This window comes from Anolis sagrei, chromosome 3, assembly GCF_037176765.1.
Source record: "Anolis sagrei isolate rAnoSag1 chromosome 3, rAnoSag1.mat, whole genome shotgun sequence".
NCBI classification, from domain to species: domain Eukaryota; kingdom Metazoa; phylum Chordata; class Lepidosauria; order Squamata; family Dactyloidae; genus Anolis; species Anolis sagrei.
In genome coordinates, this window is record NC_090023.1 from 145,601,543 (window position 1) to 145,625,914 (window position 24,372).

Sequence of the window (24,372 nt, forward strand, 5' to 3'; positions counted from 1 at the left end):
AGAACTACAGTTGAATTTAGCCAGGGAATGTTAAGCTCCAAAAGTCACTTTAGTGTTTTTAGTGTTTATGTAAGCAGATTATTACACCATTTTAACTTGTGTTGGTTCTGATACTATCAAAGCAAAGTCACAGCAGTCGATCAGCCATCTGTATTACTGTAGTAATGTCAAAAAATCTGGAACACAGAAGGGGAATAGCCTGTAATATGCTTCAGGCCTTCTAAGATTAATCTAAAACTACAGAAGGGAGATGCACATAGCTGCAGCTTTCACACCATTAAGGTAGGTCAGAAAGAACCATTAGTTTCTCTTGTTACCTTACTCTGTGATCTGGGATTAGATAAATAACAGATTTTTTTTTCTTAATCGGGTATAAAATGCTTTTGGGAATCTGTTATTTGAACTCCACCAGTAAATTCCAAGAGAGAAAAGCAGACCACATTCAAAAATTTAGCTCATTACAGTCAATAATGCAGAAACCATACCTTAGGAGCAACAGATGTTTGATCAGCAATACACAGAAATGTGACCTGCAAAACAAATATATATTATATAAATATACAAAATAAAATTTTAAATATCTAAAAACTTAAAATCTGTAATATCCAATTTTTGCATAACTTCCAATGCTTTCTTCTAAACATAGGAAGGTAGATTACTACTTAATTTTTATACCAGGTATGACAACAGAGTGGTTCTCATGTCTGCTTTTGTAGCTCCCAGATGTCAAAAACTATTTTTTTTTCATCTAAGCAACCATACAGTTAAAAGCAATCTGGGAAAATATTGATATATAGCAAAATATGAGTTAATATATCCATTAGGAACACATTTTAATTAACTGTTTTTTTCCTTAAAATGTGAATAAGCTTCAATGTCTAGATAACCAAGAGTTATAGAAAAATAATTCAAAATTCTATTTCTAGCAGTTTTAAAAACAATCTAGTAAATGTAAATTATCTTGTAAGTAAAGTCTACAGTGAAGATATGCTAACCTTACTGTAAGTAAAAAGTATTTTTCAAATGAATACAAAAACTCAAATGTTATCACAATGTCAAACCTCATTGAAATTGTCTTGCTCTTCCTTCAACTCTTCTGCTGAAACTATGCATAATTTTTTCTGACTTTGCAGCAAAGCCCTCATGGGAGGCAGTGCATGTTCACTAAAACCCTTAGAGAGAAAGAAAATTGAAACTTAATGAAAAACAAAAAATACATGTTATATGGATTGTCATAATACACTGTAACATTTTTCATGGATGGGTCATCAACCACTTGGAATTATGGAAGCTGTAGTTTTGCACAGTCTTAAGCATTCTCTGCCAAAACAACAATGCTGGTGCTCCACCAAAATATAACTCCCAGGATTCTATACCATTGAAATATGGGCAGTTAAATTAATATCAAACTGCACTAATTCTACAGTGTAGATGCGTCCTAAGTTGCATTTGCCATATATTGCAGTGGGACCTGGGAACTTCAATGTTAGTAGAGCAGTTCATCTGTTTGGTTTTAGTCTGAATTTTGAGGAGATATACAAGGTGTTGAACCCTATCAACATCACAGTAATCAAAATAAAATCTACAGCATATTAACTATCTCCCTGAGATTAGATATAATGGTATCCACTTGCCTATAAAGAAAAGGAAAAAAAAAAGCTGGAGCAAAAAATCGCACAAAATTATTATTCCCCAGTAAGACTTTTTCCAACTAATATAATATATTGATATTTAAAACGCCATGCCATTTTTGATGCAGCAAAGAAGTGGTGTGTTCTGGTTTTCAGGAAGTTAGTACCATCAGAGAAAAATCAACAATAGGTGTGCCTTTTTGTTCTATGCTTTTATTTTATTTTGATAACACTTTGCATTTTCTGTTTTTTATGTTTGGGTGGACAAACATCAGTCCTTTAAATATGAGGCATTTTATACTCCACAATACACTTAAATTCTTACTGGGCTCATATTTTTCCAAAGTATGATGATTACAACTTACATAAACACAACAGAAGTTGGTCATTAACTGGGATTCAAAGAATAGAAGCAAGTTGTGGGTCACTAACTGAGATAGTTGTTCTTGTTTGCCTTCAAGTTTTTTCCAACTTATGATGACACTACAGCAAACCTACTATAGGGTTTTTGGCAATGTTTGTTCAGAGAGAGTTTGCCTAACTGGCATTACAATCAGCTAAGTGTAACACTGTTTGAAAGGTGTACATATGAGGGGGAGGACTGGATACAAGGAAACACGTAATCCTAAATGTAATCCCCACTGCTTATAAAACTGCAGTATCAAATTGCAATGTAGGAAAAACACAGATGCTGGACAGGAGGACTTGCCAAAAGTTATTTTTTAACAGAAGGTATCTTTTGAAGTATTTGAGATGAAGGGCTAGTCACAGTAGCTTTGCCCATGATACTTCCAATTATTGCAAAAAGAGCAAAGATTCAAACTTCTTTTTCTCTGGCTTGAATACTGTGAGATACTAAAGCAAACATGTTTTGGTTTACACTTCAAACACTCTGATGAAAAGTAGACAAATTAATTGCAAAAGCTTTTATTGAGCTGCATTATCACATTCTGGCTAAGAGGTTGCATATTTGAATACTTTCAGATACAGGGTCTCTCCATGTGTAGATTATTTTACTTGGAACATTCTAAAAAGTGAATTCTACACCTGCCATCTGAAGTGTTACAATATTAAAAGAGCTTACTGCTTAATTCTGTTGGACTATAAAGTAGGTAACTGAGACACATTTTTCATGGCATAAGCAGGTTCGGCTGATGCCATTCACAAAATAGTATGTTCTCTATTTTTCAGCTTTATACAAACAAAAAATAATGACCACAAATATTTTCCAATACTTTATTGATGTGATAAGATTAAAGAAATCAAATAAGAATGCATCTATGGCTTGGAAAGGAAATGCTGAAAGAAAAAGATAAGATTCTCAAGAGTAAAGATATATTAAGTAAGCTAGTCATAATCATCAGTGTGATAGTATTTCTGATTTCTAGTACACAATGGGTTGCTGGGGTTAGGTTTCAGGACCCACTATGGATACCAAGATCCATAGATGCTCAAGTCCCATTTCATACGATGGTGTAGTAAGATGTTGTCTCTTATATTAAGTGGCAAAATCAAAGATTACTTTTTGGAATAAAAATATTTTCAAGATGTGGATAGTTGAATATGTGGATAAATAATCCATGAATATAGTGGGCCAACTGCATATGGTTGTGAAAGCTGGATAATGGGAAAAAGCTGATAGGAAGACAATAAACTCATTTTAAATGTGGTGCTGGAGTTTAGTTCCATGAACACCATGCATGGGCTACCAAAAATAAACAAACAAGCCTCAAAACAAAAATGAATGTGTCCCAGGGCAAATCAGGATTGATCCTTCCTTAAATTATCAAATTCTGATAATCATACTTTGAGCATAATATGAACTACTGGAAACAAGGAAAATGATCACCAAGTTAAAAGGCAATAGGAAAAGAAGAAGCATCTATAACAAATGGGTTGGTTTAATCAAGGAGAACATCGGTCTGAGTTTGCAAAACTTTATCAATGTTACCACAAGTTGATTCCCACTTACAGCTAAAAAGATCTTGTGCAATACAAAGCTGCTGAACAACCAAGTAGGAAGTAACTACTGTATTTCTTTGATTCTAAGACATACTTTTCCCCATATGAATCTCTAAAAACTTAGAATTGTGGGTGCATCTTATGTTTAGTGTGCATCTTAGAATCAAAGAAATACAGTATCAGCATTAATTTTGTCAAATCCATCTACAGATTTCAGTCAATATTTAACTTCAGAATCTTGATAATTATTGTTATTAGACCAGTTCCTGGCAACTGGAAGATGGAGAAGGTAACCATGTTTATGTAAAAGTCTGTCTAGGAATACAATACAAGTAGTTCAGATGTGTGGAAATACAATGCATAAACTTTATTGTAATTGCTCCTAAAACAAGAACAAAACCCCACTAATTTTGTATGTTAATTTAAACAGCCATCGATATAGAAAAAACTTTCAGTATGATAGAAAACTTAAGGAAAAAATCAGCAAAAATAAATTTCTGTGTAAAACAGAAGTATCTTTCTTCTCTACAATGATACATGACCCTAGCACAGTGGTTCTCAACCTGGGATTCCCAGATGTTTTTGGCCTTCAACTCCCAGAAATCCTAACAGCTGGTAAACTGACTGGGATTTCTGGGAGTTGTAGGCCAAAACACGTGGGGACCCACAAGTTGAGAACCACTGCCCTAGCAGATTCAATGGTAAATTTTATTACAAGAATGATTGAATAGCATTTAGGGTTACAAATCCAATTCCAATTCCCAATGGGTAGCAGATCCAAAATTCTTCAGATACTACTCTTTTTTAATTGTTTCCATCTGCTGTCACCACCATTTCTATTGTAGAACTTCTCAATTCTCAAATTGAAAAAACTTTCAGAAACTCAAATGTCTTTGAGGACTAGAGCTGCAGAACCTGTGAGCCATCAAACCTAATACAGTTGCCCATCAAACAAATCATCTAAAATAATTGTGCTTGATTTTTAAAAGCCTTATCTACTAATGATAAAGTAGAACAAAGGGTTAAGTCAAAACAGTAAGATAACTGAGACTGCTTTTTAAAAGAAGAATTGTTTACCTTTTTCACTGGTACTCTAGCCTTCCTCTGACAGCTTTGGACCCTTATAGGACCATCCATTGTTTATTTTGTTCCCCAGTGATGAATTCAACAATTTCTACAGAAAAACAAAAGGGTTTTGTGATATCTTTGACTAAATCCTTTCTTTACATTTTAAAAAAGGTCGGTTAAATAGAAAACAAAATCATATACATTGCTGCCAGGCTCTGACAGAGAAACCCCATGAATATAAGACAACAAGTTAAACATGAGCCAACAATGTGATGTGGCGGCAAAAAAAGCCAATGGGATTTTGGCCTGCATCAATAGGAGCATAGTGTCTAGATCTAAGGAAGTAATGCTACCCCTCTATTCTGCTTTGGTTAGACCACATCTGGAATATTGTGTCCAATTCTGGGCACCACAATTCAAGAGAGATATTGACAAGCTGGAATGTGTCCAGAGGAGGGCGACTAAAATGATCAAGGGTCTGGAGAACAAGCCCTATGAGGAGCGGCTTAGGGAACTGGGCATGTTTAGCCTGAAGAAGAGAAGGCTGAGAGGAGATATGATAGCCATGTATAAATATGTGAGAGGAAGCCACAGGGAGGAGGGAGCAAGCTTGTTTTCTGCTTCCTTGGAGACTAGGACGCGGAACAATGGCTTCAAACTACAAGAGAGGAGATTCCATCTGAACATTAGGAAGAACTTCCTGACTGTGAGAGCCGTTCAGCAGTGGAACTCTCTGCCCCGGAGTGTGGTGGAGGCTCCTTCTTTGGAAGCTTTTAAGCAGAGGCTGGATGGCCATTTGTCAGGGGTGATTTGAATGCAATATTCCTGCTTCTTGGCAGGGGGTTGGACTGGATGGCCCGTGAGGTCTCTTCCAACTCTTTGATTCTATTATTCTAGGGGTCCACAAACTTTTTAAGCAGAGGACTAGGTCACAGTCCTTCAAACTGTTGGAGGGCCGGATTATAATTTGAAAAATAAAACATGAATTTCTGTGCACGCTGCACATATCTTATTTGTAGTGTAATAAACACTTAAAAACAATACAATAATTAAAATGAGGAACAATGTTAACAAATATAAACTTATTAGTATTTCAATGGGAAATGTGGACCTGTAGGAATGTTGTTGTTATGTGCTTTCAAGTCGTTTCAGACTTAGGTTGACCCTGAGTGAGGGCCGGGTAAATGACCTTGGAGGGCCGTATCCGGGCCCCAGGCCTTAGTTTGAGGACCCCTGATATAAGAGGTTCAATAGACCACCTCAAGGGCTTCTGCTTCAAGAATCCTATTTGGATAATGACTGTCTCCTGTTCCCTGTATCCACACAAGGACAAAGAGGTTTTGGGACAATAAATCCATGTTTTTGTTTCATGCTATGCTAGGAAATTGCTAGGTTTACTGCAAGGGCGTCAAACTCATTTTTATCAAGTGCGTCCGTGTTATGGTTGCCTTCAAAGGGCGTGGAATCTGTGGAAAGAGAATTCATGAATTCAGAAGACCAACTATAGATTCTTTTTTTTACAAAATTGTCAGTGCTCTTTAGTTTTTAACCAATTTGGGTACCTAAACGTTATAGAATGAGAACTCCCGTCACTTTCGATTATATGTCCTGTGGGCTAGAGATAATGGAAATTGCAACCCAACAGTCCTTGTGGCTCTGAGGTTGGGGAAGGGAATTTAAAAGTCAGACATCATATTCACAAGCCTTGTTTCTAAATTCAAACTCCACTCTCCTTACTAAACAGAACCAACTGCAGCCTTCCAGAAGTTACTGTATCAAAACTCCCACTAACTATAATCACGATGTCTAATGATGAGGAATACAGGGGTTGTCTTCCAGCATCTGGAAGGCCACATGAAATGACATGGCAGGCTGGATTCAACTCACAGACCTTGAGTTTTACACTTGTGGCTTACTGTCTCAGAAAACATAGCATGAGACAACTGAATAACAAGGGCCTTCTCACAAAGTTCCAGAGAATAAAATATCTCCAATGTTTTTCCCCCATTGGAGTATAGAGGTACTGAAATAACAAAACTTCATTTCACTGCTTCTGACTAAAGGGCACAAAGAATCATGTTTCTCTCTCCTGAACCTTTTGCGATTCATGGGTAGAAAAGAATTATTCACATAATATGCTGCCTGCCTTGGGGGCATTAGAAAAACTAAATTAGTGCAAAGGAACTGACGGTCACTGATTTGGATACACAGCAATGATAAATAATGACCAACTTCCAAGGCAAAATAGAATCTGCCAATCCCTGAAAATAACAGCATAATAAATAGTCACTAAAAGAGAAAAAGCTGCAGTCTGAAAGTGGTTTATTTCATTATTCATTGTGCAATATATAACCAACAATAGGTAAAGGTAAAGGTTGTCCCCTGACATTAAGTCCAGTCATGTCTGACTCTGGGGTGTGGTGCTCATCTCCATTTCCAAGCCGAAGAGCCAGCGTTGTCCGTAGACACCTCCAAGGTCATGTGGCCGGCATGACTGCATGGAGCGCCGTTACCTTCCCGCCAGAGCGGTACCTATTGATCTACTCACATTTGCATGTTTTCGAACTGCTAGGTTGGCAGAAGCTAGGACTGACAGCAGAAGCTCACGCCGCTCCCCGGAATCGAACCTGTGACCTTTCGATCAACAAGCTCAGCAGCTCAGTGCTTTAACCCACTGCGCCAACAATACGGCTTTGGATTTGAATGTGTTCAATAATGTTAAGAAATTGAAGAATAATTCACTGGTTCCTCTGTTAATAACAGCATTGGCTTAATTGGATAAATAATCAAATAGGCTTGTTGAATTTCCAAGTAGGGCCATGGGATTTACAGAGAATGGCATGGAGGATGTCATAATTGATCCTGGAAGTAAATTTCATTATTGGCAGCCTCAAAAGTCTCCTTTTCCCTCCTTTTAAAATTGACTTATCTTAATTTGGAAACTCATTCTCACATCAATTTAAAATCCCATCATTTAAGTGTAGCTACTTCAACACATCTGGGAATTGTCATGTTTCAAGAATCTGTTCTAAACAATAGGCTCTCACTTTTCTATTTGTGCAATTACATTTTGTTACTCATTTGCATCCTTCCTCTCACTCTCACTATCCTGGGAGCAGAAAACAGCTGCACAACAACCCAGCTACAAACTACAGTGATCAATGCTTTTCTCTGTTCTTGAGGCAGTACTTGGAGGTTGGGTACTTCAGAATCTAAGCAAGGTGTTACTCCTACTGAGCATGGAGACACTGCTCCAATACAGCCCAGCCTCCAGCTTGATAATGGAAACATGACTACAAGTTGAGCACTCCTAACCTACAATTCTCTAAAATCCACATCAGTGGCTGAGACAGTGACACCTTTGCTTTCTAATAGTTCTATGTTCACGTACTTTGTTTCACATACAAAATTATTGAGAAGACAGTGTATAAAATTATTTTCAGGCTAAGTTTTAAGATTTCCTTTTTCATGGCAGGAGCGACTTGAGAAAATGCAAGTCACTTCTGGTGTGAGGGAATTGGCCGTCACCAGAAGCAAAGTTTTAAGATGTATATGAAACATAAATGATTTTTGTGTTTCAACTTAGGTAAGGGTCCTATTTCCAAACACAGGTATTCCAAAATCCAAAATAATTTTAGTCCACAGGTTTCCAGAGAAGGAGTAATCAATACGCAACATTTTGGAATGTGATATGTGTTTCTATTCTTTCAAGAATTCTCTGAAGAAGAAAAAAAAACCAGATCAAGCCTGAAAGAATCCCACCATTTCCATAATTTACCCTTTCTACATTTATTTGTTGTAAAGTGGAGATCATATATACTGAACAGACCCAAAACATTTGCTGATATTAGAAATTGCTGCTGTTAAAAATTTTCCTGACCAAAGCATCATGAGGAACCAAAAAACAAAAGGGCAGGTCTTGAAGTAAACAATACTAATTTAAAAGTGTAAATATCTTTAACATTGTAGATTTCATTTTCTCCAAATCAACTGAATGGAACAACCAACCACCGTTCCTAAAAGTTAATATACCAATAATTAATGTACCAATAAATAATTAATAATTAATGTCAATGTATCAATCATTCATTGGCTAGCATGTTTATGGATACACCAGTAATAACTGGGTGTAGGGTGTTGCCTGTCTCTCTTCAAAAGAACTTAGTGGATAGAGATATGATTACCTCAGTAAAAATTTCAGATAGCAAAACAGTTTTAAGATTTTTTTAAAGAGCTGGACATTTCAGTATCCAAAATCCTGTCAATCTATACCTGATTAAAAATATAAACTTCATTAAAAAGTTAATGATAAGGATATTTTAATGAACATGATAATTCAACATCAATATATTTGATAATTTGGCCATTAAAAACACTTACTGCACTTAAAACATTTAAAACATTCAAACATTTTCCTCAGCAAAAATTCTCATAGAGCGGCTTTCAGACAACCAGTAAGACAGTTCTTGTGCACAGAGTTATGGTAAATAATTACTTATGATTTATCTTTATGTTGCTAAACACACTCACATGATTAGAACTGCACTGGATCACATTGTAAAGGTTTTTAAAAAAATTTATACCAAAGACCAGTCCTTCACAAGACCTTTACAGAGAAGACAAGAACCGCACAGCAAATGGATGGTGTATTCCCAGGTTCTAGTAGGAAGTAAAATGAGTCATGAGTGTCCCAAGCAGTGGTTGTGTGCCTGCAGTTACAGAAGGCTAACAGTCAATGCTTGGTCTTGCTTAGTGATTTGACTCCCTGACAACTGCAGGGCAGGGGACCTAGCAGCTTTTACTCCTGCCCTTTCATTTAAAAAAAATAGCAGGAAGCAAAGGCTTACATAGTGACATTCATGGCCTTGTGGAATATTTGGCAATGCCTGGCCACAGCAAAATAAGAACAAACATTTTTACTACCTAGTGCCAATCTGTTTATATAACTTTCTTGCAGGAAAAGAATCTAGATAATATTTCCTAATATTTCAAAAATACAAATTTTGCTCTATGAAATCGTCATCCTATTCTCATATTTCCAAGTGAGACAAAATTAGTCTAGGTATTTATGTTTACTTCCTGAGTGAATATGAGTAACGGAATAGCATCACTGCATGCCATAAAGTTATGCTCCCTGCCAAACTTCTGCTTGTAACCAATGAAAGGAAAGTAATTTTCAAAGAAGCAGTCAATAACTAGCAATATAACTGCCTTACTTAAAGTACAATAAACTTATATGGTACGAATATTGGGATGGAACTGGAGTTGCCACATGGATTAGGACCAGTTTAATAAACTGTAACGTTTATGGATGATATCAACCAATGTATATAAAGCACAACTGAAAAAATGAACTAAAATTATTAATTTACTCAAAAGCTTATATGCCAATTTCAGATGTATAAACTCACATAATTTAACACTTTGCTGTAATCTAGAAAGGAAAGGAATATGTCTATGCCATCAAGTTAATTCAGGCATTATATTCAGAATATGCAGTTAGGGAGTTATCCACTGGTTTACCTACCACTAAATATTTAAAAGGGCAAAAATCACTGATTTTTATAAATTTAGGAGTTACCTCCAAAACATATTTTATTTTAAAGTATTTTAATTTAAGAATACAGACGTTCTAAAATTGTCTGACATTTTAGAATGGTTTCAAATAGATAAAATGATTTCGATTTGTAATTGATAAACCTGAACTTGTTCTAGACTCTGGAGATGACCACTTAATTGCTAAGCTGTATAAATTGTTAAAATTTGAAATGGAGGAGGAACAGGTGAAAGAATGTATGGTCAAGTGGGCACAAAATTTTGGTAAACAGATAGAAATGGAAAAATGGAATGGTCTGGACAAAGAGTTTGAAATTTCCATTGAGTAATAACTGGAAAGAAAATTTCTATAAGATGATGTACAGATATCTGACACTGGAAAGGATTGCTATGATGCATAAAAATAGTTCTAGCAAATGTAAATGTGAGGAGTTGACAGCTTTTATCATACGTGGTGGTTGTGTAAAGGGACCCAGAAATGCTGGGCACAAATACATATGATTTTAGAAGAAAATGTTAAAGTTAAATTTGAACTCTATCTGCTTGGGATGTTAGATGATCAACTCAATAGAATATGTGGATGGTTATTACCATAGATGACTATGGCATCGAGACTTATCTATGCTCAAAGATGGAAAAACTTAATGATTCGGATACAAAACAATTTGCTTATGAAAATTGCAAAAATTTATAAACTTACTATGTTAATTACCGAGAGATCTTTAACTGATCTGAAGAAAGAAAGGCCCATTTGTTGTGTTCCTCCAGCAAAGATGGGGTCAAACCTCAATCACTGGTTTTGGGGGTTTTTTTTTATTAGAGTGTTATTATGTGAAGAAAGGGTTTATCCATGGTTCTTTTTCACTTAATGGGGGTAGAAAGTGAGAGAATATAACCATCAGACAGAGAATGTAAAACCTTTAGAAATTATAGAGCGTATGTAGTTAATGTTTTCTGACGGATAGTTTATTCTAGAAAAAGTGTTTTTAACTTTGTTTTTGTTAACTTGTTTGTACATTCCTTTGTAGATTTTGTATTAATTTGTCTAAATAAAATTAATTTTAAAAAGAATAGAGATGTTCTAACTTTAAAAATATACACATGAAAACAAACTATAAGAGAAGATTGCACCATATGTTATTCTTGGTGTCCTATCTTTACTTTCAGTAGGATGTGTATGTTAGTAAACAATGACACCTAACTGGTCTCCAAATAAAACTCCACCCTAACAAATATTGATTAATAGTTAAACCACTATTTTACTACAATAAAATTAATATATATTAATAGCTACCATGGCTGTAAGGAGAGAATGCTTCTGGGAGATGGCCATACAGTCCAGAAAACTCACAGTAACCCATGACATTTTTGCTTGCAAAATTCTGCCTCCTTGAGGCTAAATGAATGGGCATATGCATATATATTATTTACAAGGAAAAAACAATATTTCAAAAACATTAAAGTGTATTTTTTAACACTGGAAGGAAGCTCTCTTACCCGTCTAAAGTATCTGGCCACCTAGACTGACTATTGGCAGTGTTTGCCAAAGACGTGCCCCCTTGTAGTAATATCTTTTATATCTTATAGTCCACCAATCACTTTGTCAAGGAACCTTGTGAAGCCAGTTTTTTATTGAAGAAGTTTATTCTCTACTCTGAGGTTGGCTCCACAACTTCTGAGCATTCAAAGAACACACAGAGTTCCACCACATGTGTTCTACAAAATAATACCAAAGGCTTTGTAGTAGTTTTCTTAGACTTTTTAACTTACTGGCGATCTGTCTTCTTTGTTTGTTTGTTCGATAAACTGGGTTTTTTGGATCGCCCAAAATAAGGAGAACCTTCTAAATGTCTGCTAAAGATAGAGAAGCCCATCTCTCTCTATATCCAGCCATCTGGGCAAGCAATAAGGACATTCCTTTTTAAAAAATAAGGCACGCAACAGATTGAAAATCTAACATCAATCTGACTGACTCTGACCTCTGCCAACCTAGTTAAACTCGACAGATGTCAGCTTACTCGGGTGGTTTGAAATGGATCTCCCTCCTCCCTCCACTTCTTAACTGTTGTGAAATCCTGCAGTGCAGAAAGTAGTCATATTTCGAGATGGGGGGCATTAAAGGCAGTGACATTGGTATACTCAATTACTACAATTCTATGATTGGTCCATTCTTCCCTCAGATTGATTTAAAAAAAAACACTGGGTTGCACTGCAAATGATATCAGTTCCCCCTTAAAACACATTTTTAGCAGCAGCAAGATGTGCCAATTGCTACAATCACCATTACTTTCCTTCCACAATACTTTTGGGACTTTGCCCCAACGCATACACTGTGTCTGATCTACAGGAATCAGAAATAAGGGAGATTATGATAGCTATAGTTAACTTGTTCAGCTGCCCTCTTTATAGTATTATGCTTATAGAGTACCAAGAAGTGAGACCTGCACTGCTTTAAATATTGAGGCCTATTTTGCTATCATCCATCAATGTCTACATCCTGACATGTTTGTTTTTTGTTTTTTGTTTTTTTTTTTGGGGGGGGGGGGGGTTGGAGAGCACCAGCAAGAACAGAAAACATGTTGTTCAGGAATCCATCAAACTTTGTTCCTGTTCTGGTTGTTTTTGTACTTTTTATGGATAATTCAAAGGAAGCTAAATAAATGTTCACTGATATCATAACTTATGAAAATAAACAGACAGAAAAATGTGTTTACTGCATATTTGCTGCAGATGACCAAAGAGTGAAAGGCTGGGCTGAATAAATTTCCTATAATAAAGAGATTTGAGAAATATGTAGAAAAACCTTGCCCCTAACGGACTCATACACCCTTATTCTGTCAATAAATACATTTACTTCCTTACATTGGTTTATGTATATCAAGTATTTCAGTTTGTTTATTTATATGTGTGTTTATATTCCACCATCCTTGCAGAGCTTAGGTGACAAATGTAACTCTCATTCTCATTTGAATCCCACAATAAATCTGTGACTGGTTCAATGTCATCGGCTGAGATTCATGGCTGAGTAAGGATTTGATTGGTGTGCTTTCCTTTTGAGGGAAAGGAGGGAGGCTTTAAGCTGCTCAACCAGAGAGTACCTGGGCCTCACTAAAGAACAAACCCCAGTAATTAACAGTTAATTTATTTTGCATTTCTTATGGTTCTGGGTGTCTCATATACAGTGTCTAAATATATATTGTGACATACACATTTTAAAAATTAAAACCAGAATGTCAAGGAAAGTCAGCTGGTAACACTAAGGGGCCTCCCACATCACCCTTTATCCCAGGATCAGATGCCAGATTATCTGCTTTAAACTGGATATATATGAATCCCCACTGCCAGATAACCTGGGATAACCAGATAATCTGGGATCAGATCCTGGGATATATGGACAGTGTGGAAGGGCTCCAAAAGAGAGGAAAGAATGGGGAGATCATAGAGTGAACTAGAGAGCGCAGGAGCACAGAAAAAGGATGCAGCTTTTATCTCAAACACCCCACTCTTCCTCTCAGTGTCCTTTTAAAATTGCAAACTATACAAAATGTATAAAATTGTCTTTTATGCCATTCTCTGGGAGCTTCTTTAGACCATGTTAATGACCTTTTGGACTTCCTCTACATGAATAAATCGGAGTTCTCTTTTTGAATGATAAGAATTGTTTGTTTTAATGATGAAATATGAACTTCCACTCTTTAACTTTTTTTTCTGTATTTTATGGAAATATGTTTTAATATGTGTATTTTGCTGCGTGTTTTTAAATGATTGTGTATTTAGATTACGTGTTTTAGCAATGTAACCAGCCTTGAGCTATGAGGAGTGGCGGGGAAGAAATTATTATTATTATTATTATTATTATTATTATTATTATTATTATTTGTCGGGAGGAGGGCATCAGGATTGTAGATACTTAAGTGGGGCATGGACCAAAAAAAAAAAAAGGTTGGAACCACTGCTCTAGTGAGATAAGATGCTAAAGGATAGTGTCTCTCCTCTGAATGCCTGGAGCAGGTAATGAGTTGGATGAGGAAAAACAAATTGAAACCGAATCCAGACAAAACAGAGATGCTTGCCATCAGGGGTCCTCATCTGGGGATGGAGGTATGTCAACCAGTTCTGGATGGGGTTACACTCCCCCTGACTGTGTTCGCAGCTTGGGAGTACTTCTGGATCCATCTCTCCAAATGTCGGCTCAGGTAGATGCTATAGCCGGGAATGCTTACTATCAGCTTCGGCTGATCCGCCAGCTGTGCCCCTTCCTACATTTGGAGGACCTGAAGATGGTAGTGCATTCACTGGTAACTCAAGATTGGAGTTCTGCAATGTGTTTTACATTGGGCTACCTTGTATCAAGTTTGGAAACTCCAGCTGGTTCAAAATACAGCAGTTAGAATGTTTATGAGAACATCCAGGATTGAGAATATCACCCCTATCCTAAAATCACTCCACTGCCAATCGGTTTCAAGGCAACGTACAAGGTGATAGTTTTGACATTCAAAACCCTACATAAGGCATGGGAGCCTGGAGGGAGGGGGGGTTCTCCCCAAGTCTCCTTCCTGACCTTTCCTCTTCTCTTTTAGAGGCAGAAAGTAAAGGAAAGACACGAAAAGTTTGGATCCCAAAAGGGTTTGCCTTGGTCAAGATAAGATGGTGGATGGGAGAGAAAAAGTGTATCCATTAGACACCGCATTGCCTACTCCTGATACATCATCCTATAATCAAAAATCTGGAAGAAACCCCCAAGGGCCATCCAGTCCAATCCCCTGCCATGCAGGAAGGCACAATCAGGGCACTCCCAATAACCTCTGTGGAAAAACCTCCAGAGAAGGAGACTTCACCACACTCTGAGGCAGCCTATGCCACTCTCCAGCAGCTCTTACTCTCAGGAAATTCTTCCTAATCTTTTCAGTTGAATCTTTTTCTCTACCATTTCAAACCATTGCTCTTTTGTGCCCTAGTCTCTAGAGCAGCAAAAAGTCAGTTTTCCCTCTCTTCCCCAATGGGACACCCCTTTAACTCTTGAAACATGGTTCTCACGTTCCCTCTCTAGCTTCTCTTCTCCCAGCTAAACATCCCCAAGGAGGAAAGGAGGAAGAAAGAAGGGAGGGAGGGAGGGTGGAAGGGAGGGAAGGAAGGAAGTGAGGGAAGGGAGAAGGAAGGAAAAACGGAAGGAAGGGAGGAAGATAGGAAGGAGAAAGAGAGAGGGAAGGAGGGAGGAAAGAGGGAAGGAAGGACGAAAGGGTGGAAGGGAATGAAGGAAGGAGGAGAAGGGAGGTAGGGAAGGAGGAAGGTAGAAAACAGAGAATGAAGGAAGAATAGGATGGTGAGAAAGGGGAGCACCTCAGAAAAGAGCCCATGAGGCCGCATCCGGGCCCCAGGCCTGGGTTTACCCATACCTGCCCTACATGGTTTGGGTCCAGGTTACCTAAAGGATTGCTTTCTTCCATACAATCCACCCTGAATACTGAGATCCTTTTGGGGGAGGGGTGCTCCAACCAGTCAGAACCTGACTGGCAACCATCTCCCAGAGGACCTTTTCAATGGCCAGCCCACGACTGTGGAATGACCTGTCAAAAGACATTTGAGAGCTAAATGAGCTGCCAGAATGTAAAAACCATGTAGACCTATCTCTTCCAGCAGGCCTACCCAGACATACTTTAAACATGAATTTCAAGTGTCCTTTGTTTGAGCTCTGCTTTGTGTGTTTTAGGATGTATTTTGCCGAGATACATTTTGGTGCGTAAATTTTATGGAGGTACGTTTTAGTGTGTGTATTTGTCATGTTTTTGCTGTGTTTGTGTGTTTTAATTCCTTTATAATCACCCTCAAGCCATGAGAAGAGGTGGGGAAGAAATAAAATTATTGTGTTGCTGGGAGCTTTCCAGGCTGCATAATCATGTTCCAAAGGCAGTCTCTCCTGATGTTTGGCCCACATTTATGCCCGGCATGCTCAGAGATTGTGAGGTATGTTGGAAACTAGGCAAGTGGGATTTATATATCTGTGGAATGTCCAGGGTGGGAGAAAGAACTCTTGTCTACTTGGGGAGAGTGAATGTTGCAATTGTCCACCTTGATTAGCCTTGCAGCTTCAAAGCCTGGCTGGTTGCTGCCTGGGGCATCCTTTGTTGGGATATGTTAGCTGGCCCTGGTTGATTCTTGTCTGGAATTCCCCTGTTTTTCAGAGTGTTGTTCTTTATTTCCTGTCCTGATTTTAGTGGGGTTTTTTTCCATACTGGTAGCTAGATTTTGTTTATTTTCATGGTTTCCTCCTTTCTATTGAAATTGTCCACACGCTTGTGGATTCCAATGGCTTCTCTGTCTGTATTATTATCTATCTATCTATCTATCTATCTATCTAAATGCTCTGTTTGTTTTGAGTGACATCATAACTCAAAATCTGCTGGACGAATTGCCGCCAAATTTGGCCACAAGACACCTACTAACCCAAGGAGTGACCATCACTAAAAAAAATGATTTTGTCATTCGGAAGTTGTAGTTGCTGGGATTTATAATTAACCTACAATCAAAGAGCATTCTGAACTCCACCAATGATGGAATTAACCAAACGTCACACACAGGCCTCCCATGACCAACTCCCTTCACCAGGGTAAGAAAACGTAATCAAATCCCTCCTGACAAGGAGCCATCCAGCCATAGATATAGATAGATATATATGATTCACACACACACAGATATAGTATCCTAGATCTGAAAGGGACTCCTAAAGAAGGACAATTATTTATTTATTTATTTATTTATTTATTTAAAGCATTTATATTCCGCCCTTCTCACCCCGAAGGGGACTCAGGGCGTAGCACAACATATAAACTGCAAACATTCAATGCCGAAACATATTAGACCATACACATGCAAAAGCATTAAAACCACTTATCTTGACATTAAAATCCACTACTTAAAACTGTCTGAACAACCATATCAAATTTGGTTGGCATACTAAAGGTTCCTATCGCTGCTTCATTGCACAGTCCCAAACGTGCACAGTCTGCATGTTCCAGAGTAGGCAAACCAGATAATCTCCTCATCAACACTGACAAAGAAACAGCAAGAAATACTACTCACCCAAAAGCATAAAGAAATTACATATATTAGAAACCAACACTTTCTCTTTACTTTATTTTCCAGATCACCAGACTGGGCCATAGCAATGCATGGCAGGGGACGGCTAGTTATTATTATCTATATAAATAAAAATGTAATGTTTGTTTGTAGGATTAACACAACTCAAAACCCACTGGACAAATTGACACCAAATTTGGACGGCATACACCTAACAACCTAATGTATGTCCTTCACTAAAAAAAAAAATTGATTTTGTCATTTGGGAGTTGTAGCTCCTGGGATTTATAATTAACCTACAATCAAAGAGCATTCTGAACTCCATCAATGATGGAATTGAACCAAATGTGGCACACAGGATTCCCATGACCAACAGAAAAGACTAGAAGGGTTTGGTAGGCATTGACCTTGAGTTTGGGAGTTGTAGTACACTTATACCCAGAGAGCACTGTGGACTCAAACAATGATGCATCTGGACCAAACTTGGCACGGATGCTCCATATGCCCAAATATGAACACAGATGGAGTTTGGGGGAAATAGACCCTGACATTTGGGAGTTGTAGTTACTGGGATTTATAGTTCACCTACAATCAAAAAGCATGCTGAACCCCACAAATGACAGAATTGGGGCAAACTTCCCACACAGAACCCCCATACTTAAGGGCATCCAGTCCAACTCCCTTCACCAGGGCAAGAAAATGTATTCAAAGCCCTCCTGATAAAGAGCCATCTAGCCACAGATAAAAAGGTAAAGGTTGTCCCCTGACATTAAGTCCAGTCGTGTCCGACTCTGGGGTTTGGTGCTCATCTCCATTTCTAAGCCGAAGAGCCAGCGTTGTCCATAGACACCTCCAAGGTCATGTGGCCAGCATGGCCGCATGGAGCGCCGTTACCTTCCCGCCGGAGCGGTACCTATTGATCTACTCACATTTGCATGTTGTCAAACTGCTAGGTTGGCAGAAACTAGGACTGACAGCGGAAGCTCACACCACTCCCTGGAATCGAACCTGCGACCTTTTGGTCAACAAACTCAGCAGCTCAGTGCTTTAACCCACTGCGCCACCGGGGGGGCCAAGATATAGATAGATATATATGATTCACACACACACACACAGATATTGTATCCTAGATTTGAAAGGGACCCCTAAAGAAGGACAATTATATGTTGCATGTTCCAGAGAAGGCAGACCAGACAATCTCTATACCAATATTGACAAAGAAACAAGAAGAAATACTGTTTACCCACAAGCAGAAAGAAATTACATATATTAGAAACCAACACTTTCTCGTCACTTTATTTTCCAGATCACCAGACTGGGCCACAGCAACGCGTGGCAGGGGACAGCTAGTTGTTATTATTGTCGTTGTTGTTATTATTACTAAAGTTGTATCCTGAGGCGAAGCTGTGAGACAAGCTGTCAGAGGCTGTCAGACTCTGTTCCTTCGCGGGTATTGGACTTCAACTCCCAGAAGCCTTGGCTGCCTAGGCCGACGCTCAGGGATTCTGGGAGTTGAAGTCCAAAACGCCTGGCAGCCCGTAACCCCTTCGTGGCCGAAGCAATTGGGAGTTGACTCCGGCCCCAAGCGACCTAAAAACGCCTCAACGGCCCGCCTCAGAAATCCTTCCTTTGGGCATTGGTCAAGTATTAACCTTCCCTGGGCTGTGTGTGTGTGTGAGAGAGAGATAACCCGTGAGGGAAATGGGGCGAAGAGGCATGCGGGGCCTGACAGGCCTCCTTCCTTCGGCCGCCACCATTGGGCTCCTTTCCCTTCGTCTTTCTGAGGGGCCGCCGCCTTACCTGCCGCCGGCCAATTGCCTCAGACCTCCGCCGCGCCCTCCTCACCGCAGCCCAAACCACCTCGCCGCCGCAGCTGGGGCCCCTTCGCCACTTCCTCTCGCGAGACTCGTGGCCTCCATCCCCAACTGCCTCTCCGGACGGCGGCCGCCGCGGCCCCCTTCAGTCTCCATCTGCCGCACGCGCCCCCGCCGCGTCGCCTGACGTACCGCGCATGCGCAGGAGCGCCCTTGAGGTGCCACTGCCAGGGCCCGGGCTGAGGAAGAGGACACACCTGGGGCCTTCACTGCAACACGTTACAGCAGGCTTGGGGCAAAACTTGGGCCCTCCAGGTGTATTGGACTTCAACTCCCACAATTCCTAACAGCCTCAGGCCTCTTCCTTTTCCTCCTCAGCCGTTTAAGGAAGAAGCCTGAGGCTGTTAGGAATTGTGGGAGTTGAAGTCCAAAACACCCGGAGGGCCCAAGTTTGCCCCATGCCTGCGTTACAATGTTAGTCCTTAAAAGACCAACATTTCATTAATATCAGCAGATCTGTGTGCAAAGTAACATATATTAGAATATTATATGATATTTCTAGGTGCAAAGATTACTGCAGATGCAGACTGTGGCCAGGAAATCAGATGAAATCTTCTTGGGAAGAGAGCAATGTCCACTCTAAATAAAATAGTAAAGAGCAGAGACATCAGACTGGCAACAAAGATCTGCCTAGTCAAAGCCATGGTATTCCCTGTAGTAAGCTACAGATGTGAGAGCTGGACCTTAGGGAAGGCTGAGCGAAGGAAGATCGATGCTTTTGAGCTGTAGTGCTGGAGGAAAGTGCTGAGAGTGCCTTGGACTGCGAGAAGATCCAACCAGTCCATCCTCCAGGAAATAAAGCCCGGCTGCTCACTGGAAGGAAGGATACTAGAGACAAAGTTGAAGTACTTTGGTCACATCATGAGGAGACAGCAAAGCCTAGAGAAGACAATTATGCTGGGGAAGGTGGAAGGCAAAAGGAAGAGGGGCCAACCAAGGGCAAGATGGATGGATGGCATCCTTGAAGTGACTGGACTGACCTTGAAGGAGCTGGGGGTGGTGACGGCCGACAGGGAGCTCTGGCGTGGGCTGGTCCATGAGGTCACGAAGAGTCGGAGACGACTGAACGAATGAACAACATGATATGCCAATGGTATTGATTCTATATCATTATAGAGTGGCTTTCAAAATCTAGGCCAGGGATCTTCAAACTTTGTAAACAGAGGGCCAGGTCACAGTTCCTCAAACTGTTGGATGGCCGGATTATAATTTGGAAAAAAAAACCATGAATGAATTCCTATGCACACTGCACATCTTATTTGTAGTGCAAAAAACACTTGAAAACAATACAATAATTAAAATAAAAAATTTAACAAATATAAACTTATTAGTATTTCAATGGGAAGTGTGGACCTACTTTTGCCTAATGAGATAGGATTGTTGTTATTGGTGTGTGTTTTCAAGTAGTTTCAGACTTAGGTTGACCCTGAGCGAGGGCCGGGTAAATGACCTTGGAGGGACGTATCTGGCCCCTGGGCCTTAGTTTGAGGACCCCTGATCTAGGTTATCTGAGTCCTCATTGCCATATTCCCAGGGCCCTTCCACATAGCCCTTTATCCCAGAATATCAAGGCAGAAAATGCCACATTATCTGAGTGTGGACTTAGATAACCCAGTTCAAAGCAGATATTGTGGGATTTTCTGCCTTGATATTCTGGTATATAGGGCTGTGATCGGAGGTCACCCGCCCCCCCACCCACCCCTACCCCACCCCCGGAATTCTGAACAAATAGTTCAAAATTAGGGAATTCATAGTTTTGCCAAGGGCATCAGGCTGGAATGATCCCATAATCCCCTATCTCTCCTCCTGTTTTTATGAATGGACTCCGACTACTCAGTGCTCCCCTGAACTTCCATGCACCCACCCCCATGAACTCTTATGTGTTCATATGAACTTTCATGAAATTTATGGGAACTTTTATAAACTTTTGCCAAACATTATGAACTTTTATGGGCTTTTGGGGGGCTTACATGATTTCCCCTTAGACCCTGCATGATTCCCCCTCCCCCCATAAACTCTATGTATGCTCCCATACCCCCATCCCCTGCATCTATGTATGTCTATTAGGCCTGTCGGTTTTAGTTCGTTAATTCGTTATTTCGTAATTTAATCGTTATTTTTACCATATCCGACGCGATTTCAAAACATATTTTCAAACCCGGAAGGGTTTAAAAATATCGAAACAGCAGCCCCATTTTTTTTACGAGCTTCAGCTCGTCTCGTTAATGGGATGGAGGCTGCTGTGCTGCTGGTGCCTGGGAGCCAATCCGGCGCTCCCAAGCACCCAGCAGTAAATGGGGCGGGCGGGGTGAAGGGGCGGCGCGAGCAACACAGCTGGGAGGAGGAGGAGGAGGAGGAGGGCGCAGCAGCCGGAGCCGATTGGATGGCGTGCGCGCTCCTGCGCCCTCCTCCTCCTCCTCCTCCTCCTGGCACTTCCTGCAACACAGCTGGGAGGAGGAGGAGGAGGAGGAGGGCGCAGGAGCGCGCGCGCCATCCAATCGGCTCCGGCTGCTGCGCCCTCCTCCTCCTCCTCCTCCTCCCAGCTATGTTGCAGGAAGTGCCAGGAGGAGGAGGAGGGCGCAGCAGCCGGAGCCGATTGGATGGCGCGCGCGCTCCTGCGCCCTCCTCCTCCTCCTCCTCCTCCTCCTGGCACTTCCTGCAACACAGCTAGGAGGAGGAGGAGGAGGAGGAGGGCGCAGGAGCGCGCGCGCCATCCAATCGGCTCCGGCTGCTGCGCCCTCCTCCTCCTCCTCCTCCCAGCTGTGTTGCAGGAAGTGCCAGGAGGAGGAGGAGGAGGGCGCAGCAGCCGGAGCCGATTGGATGGCGCGCGCGCTCCTGCGCCCTCCTCCTCCTGGCACTTCCTGCAACACAGCTGGGAGGAGGAGGAGGAGGAGGAGGGCGCAGGAGCGCGCGCGCCATCCAATCGGCTCCGGCTGCTGCGCCCTCCTCCTCCTCCTCCTCCTCCCAGCTATGTTGCAGGAAGTGCCAGGAGGAGGAGGAGGAGGAGGAGGGCGCAGCAGCCGGAGCCGATTGGATGGCGCGCGCGCTCCTGCGCCCTCCTCCTCCTCCTCCTCCTCCTCCTGGCACTTCCTGCAACACAGCTGGGAGGAGGAGGAGGAGGAGGAGGGCGCAGGAGCGCGCGCGCCATCCAATCGGCTCCGGCTGCTGCGCCCTCCTCCTCCTCCTCCTCCCAGCTGTGTTGCAGGAAGTGCCAGGAGGAGGAGGAGGAGGGCGCAGCAGCCGGAGCCGATTGGATGGCGCGCGCGCTCCTGCGCCCTCCTCCTCCTCCTCCTCCTGGCACTTCCTGCAACACAGCTGGGAGGAGGAGGAGGAGGAGGAGGAGGGCGCAGGAGCGCGCGCGCCATCCAATCGGCTCCGGCTGCTGCGCCCTCCTCCTCCTCCTCCTCCTCCCAGCTGTGTTGCAGGAAGTGCCAGGAGGAGGAGGAGGAGGAGGAGGAGGGCGCAGGAGCCGGAGCCGATCGGATGGCGCTCTTGCTGTGAGTTTTCAGGCTCTTTTGCTGTGAGTTTTCAGGGCTGTATGTATGACCATGTTCCAGAAGCATTCTCTCCTGACATTTTGCCCACATCTATGGCAGGCCTCCTCAGAGGTCTGTTGGAAACTAGGCAAATGGAGTTTCAGTTTATCTATGGAATGTCCAGGGTGGGAGAAATGAAAGCCATTCAATGCTAATCAAGGTGACCATTACTGCAACATTCACACTTACTAGGCCTGTTTGATCAAGAAAAAATTTGTTTCTAAAATGTTTTGTAAATATTTACGAAATTTCGTAAATAACAAAACATTTTTTTGGAAAGTTTTGTAAATATTTTAAATATCGAAACAAAAAAACACCCCAATTACAAATCGATTTTAGAAACAATTTTTTTCTTGATCAAACAGGCCTAATGTCTATATTAGAAAATATTAAGGAAAACAACCTTTACATGATCCAGCAACTCATGGCTCTTGGAGTTTCCAAACTTCCTGGGCTGATAGTCCCCTAAAAAAGGACTCAACCAGATCCATTTGCATGGACAATAAGTAAATGGCTCTATCTATCTGGACCTCGGAGGGCTGATAGCCAGGCCATCCAGAACAATGGAGTCTATGGACATACTGGATCACCCAACACAAAAAAAAATCTCTCCATCTGTGAGGAACCCGGGGATTTGTCATCAACCTCCCTGCTGTGCCACATCCTGTTCTCCCGAAACTAGCATCAACTTCATCAATGAACTCCATATCACAGGACAGTGTGACAAAGAACCTAGCCTCTCAGGGCTAGATAGGAATGTTAATTCACAGAATCAAACAATAACCTAGGCCAGTCTTGAGAGCCTAAAGCTATCACCCAGCCATTTGGCAAACACCAGTCACCTTAATCCAGTCAACTAGACATTTCTTCATTGTTTCCCTGTTGCCCACCTCCCACTTCATTGGCTGAGCGGCCAAAAGCAGGGTCAGAGCCCTCACTGGGTCTCCTCCTGGCTTGCTGATGTCACAGCCAATCATAACAAAGCCAGCTCAAGGGGGGGGGGGCATGGAAACTTTTGAATCTGAAGGCTATATATATTGTATTTCTCTTCCCAGTGGGCATGTCGATTTTGTTGGCAGGCTACTGCAATCGTCAACCTTTCCAGCTGGAATGAAATAAAAACCTTGGTGGCTTTCTCTTCAACTTGGTGAGATTTATTCTGGAATACTGACTTCTTTTCTCACCAAGCAACCTACAATGGCTTGAATCTCTCTATCCACAGCCATTCTAAATTGCTCGACAACAGGGCTGTGTGGAAGGGCCCCCAGTTCAAAGCAGAAAATGTGGGATTTTATTCAGCTGTGTGGAAGGCGCCTCAGTGAAAATGGACTTCAACTGAACATACCCAAAACAGACTATCTGGAATGTGGTCTCCAAACTGAAAAAAAAAAAAACAATTCAAATTAATGGACAAACACTAAAGAAGGCCACCCAATTTAAATACCTAGGGTCACTGGTATCCACAGATGGTGACACAATGCCAGATGTACAGTCACAAATAAATGCAGCCTGTTTGAAATGGCAACAAACTACTGGCATTTTGTGTGACTCAAAAATGCCTGAACAGGCTCAGCTACCCCAACCTCTGCTTAAGAATCTCTTAAGCTTTGGACTTGTAGGAAATATATATAATGGAATAGTATCATAATACATCTCCAGTTGAACATT

At 41.1% G+C, this 24,372-nt stretch overlaps 1 protein-coding gene across 2 annotated transcripts in view; it reads right to left on the bottom strand.

Annotated features, from left to right (window-relative positions):
- AKAP11 (A-kinase anchoring protein 11) overlaps positions 1–19,313 on the bottom strand; it is a 43,743-nt gene extending 24,430 nt beyond the window's left edge. For both annotated transcript variants that reach the window (XM_060769245.2, XM_060769244.2), the window contains exons 1-4: positions 19,095–19,313; positions 4,671–4,767; positions 1,062–1,172; positions 486–530 (exon numbers count right to left, since the gene is read on the bottom strand). In XM_060769245.2, the coding sequence (XP_060625228.2) occupies positions 486–530; positions 1,062–1,172; positions 4,671–4,730 (216 nt within the window). In that variant the 5' untranslated portion in view covers positions 4,731–4,767; positions 19,095–19,313. The remainder of the gene's footprint in view (positions 1–485; positions 531–1,061; positions 1,173–4,670; positions 4,768–19,094) is intronic.
- Positions 19,314–24,372: the final 5,059 nt, after the last annotated feature.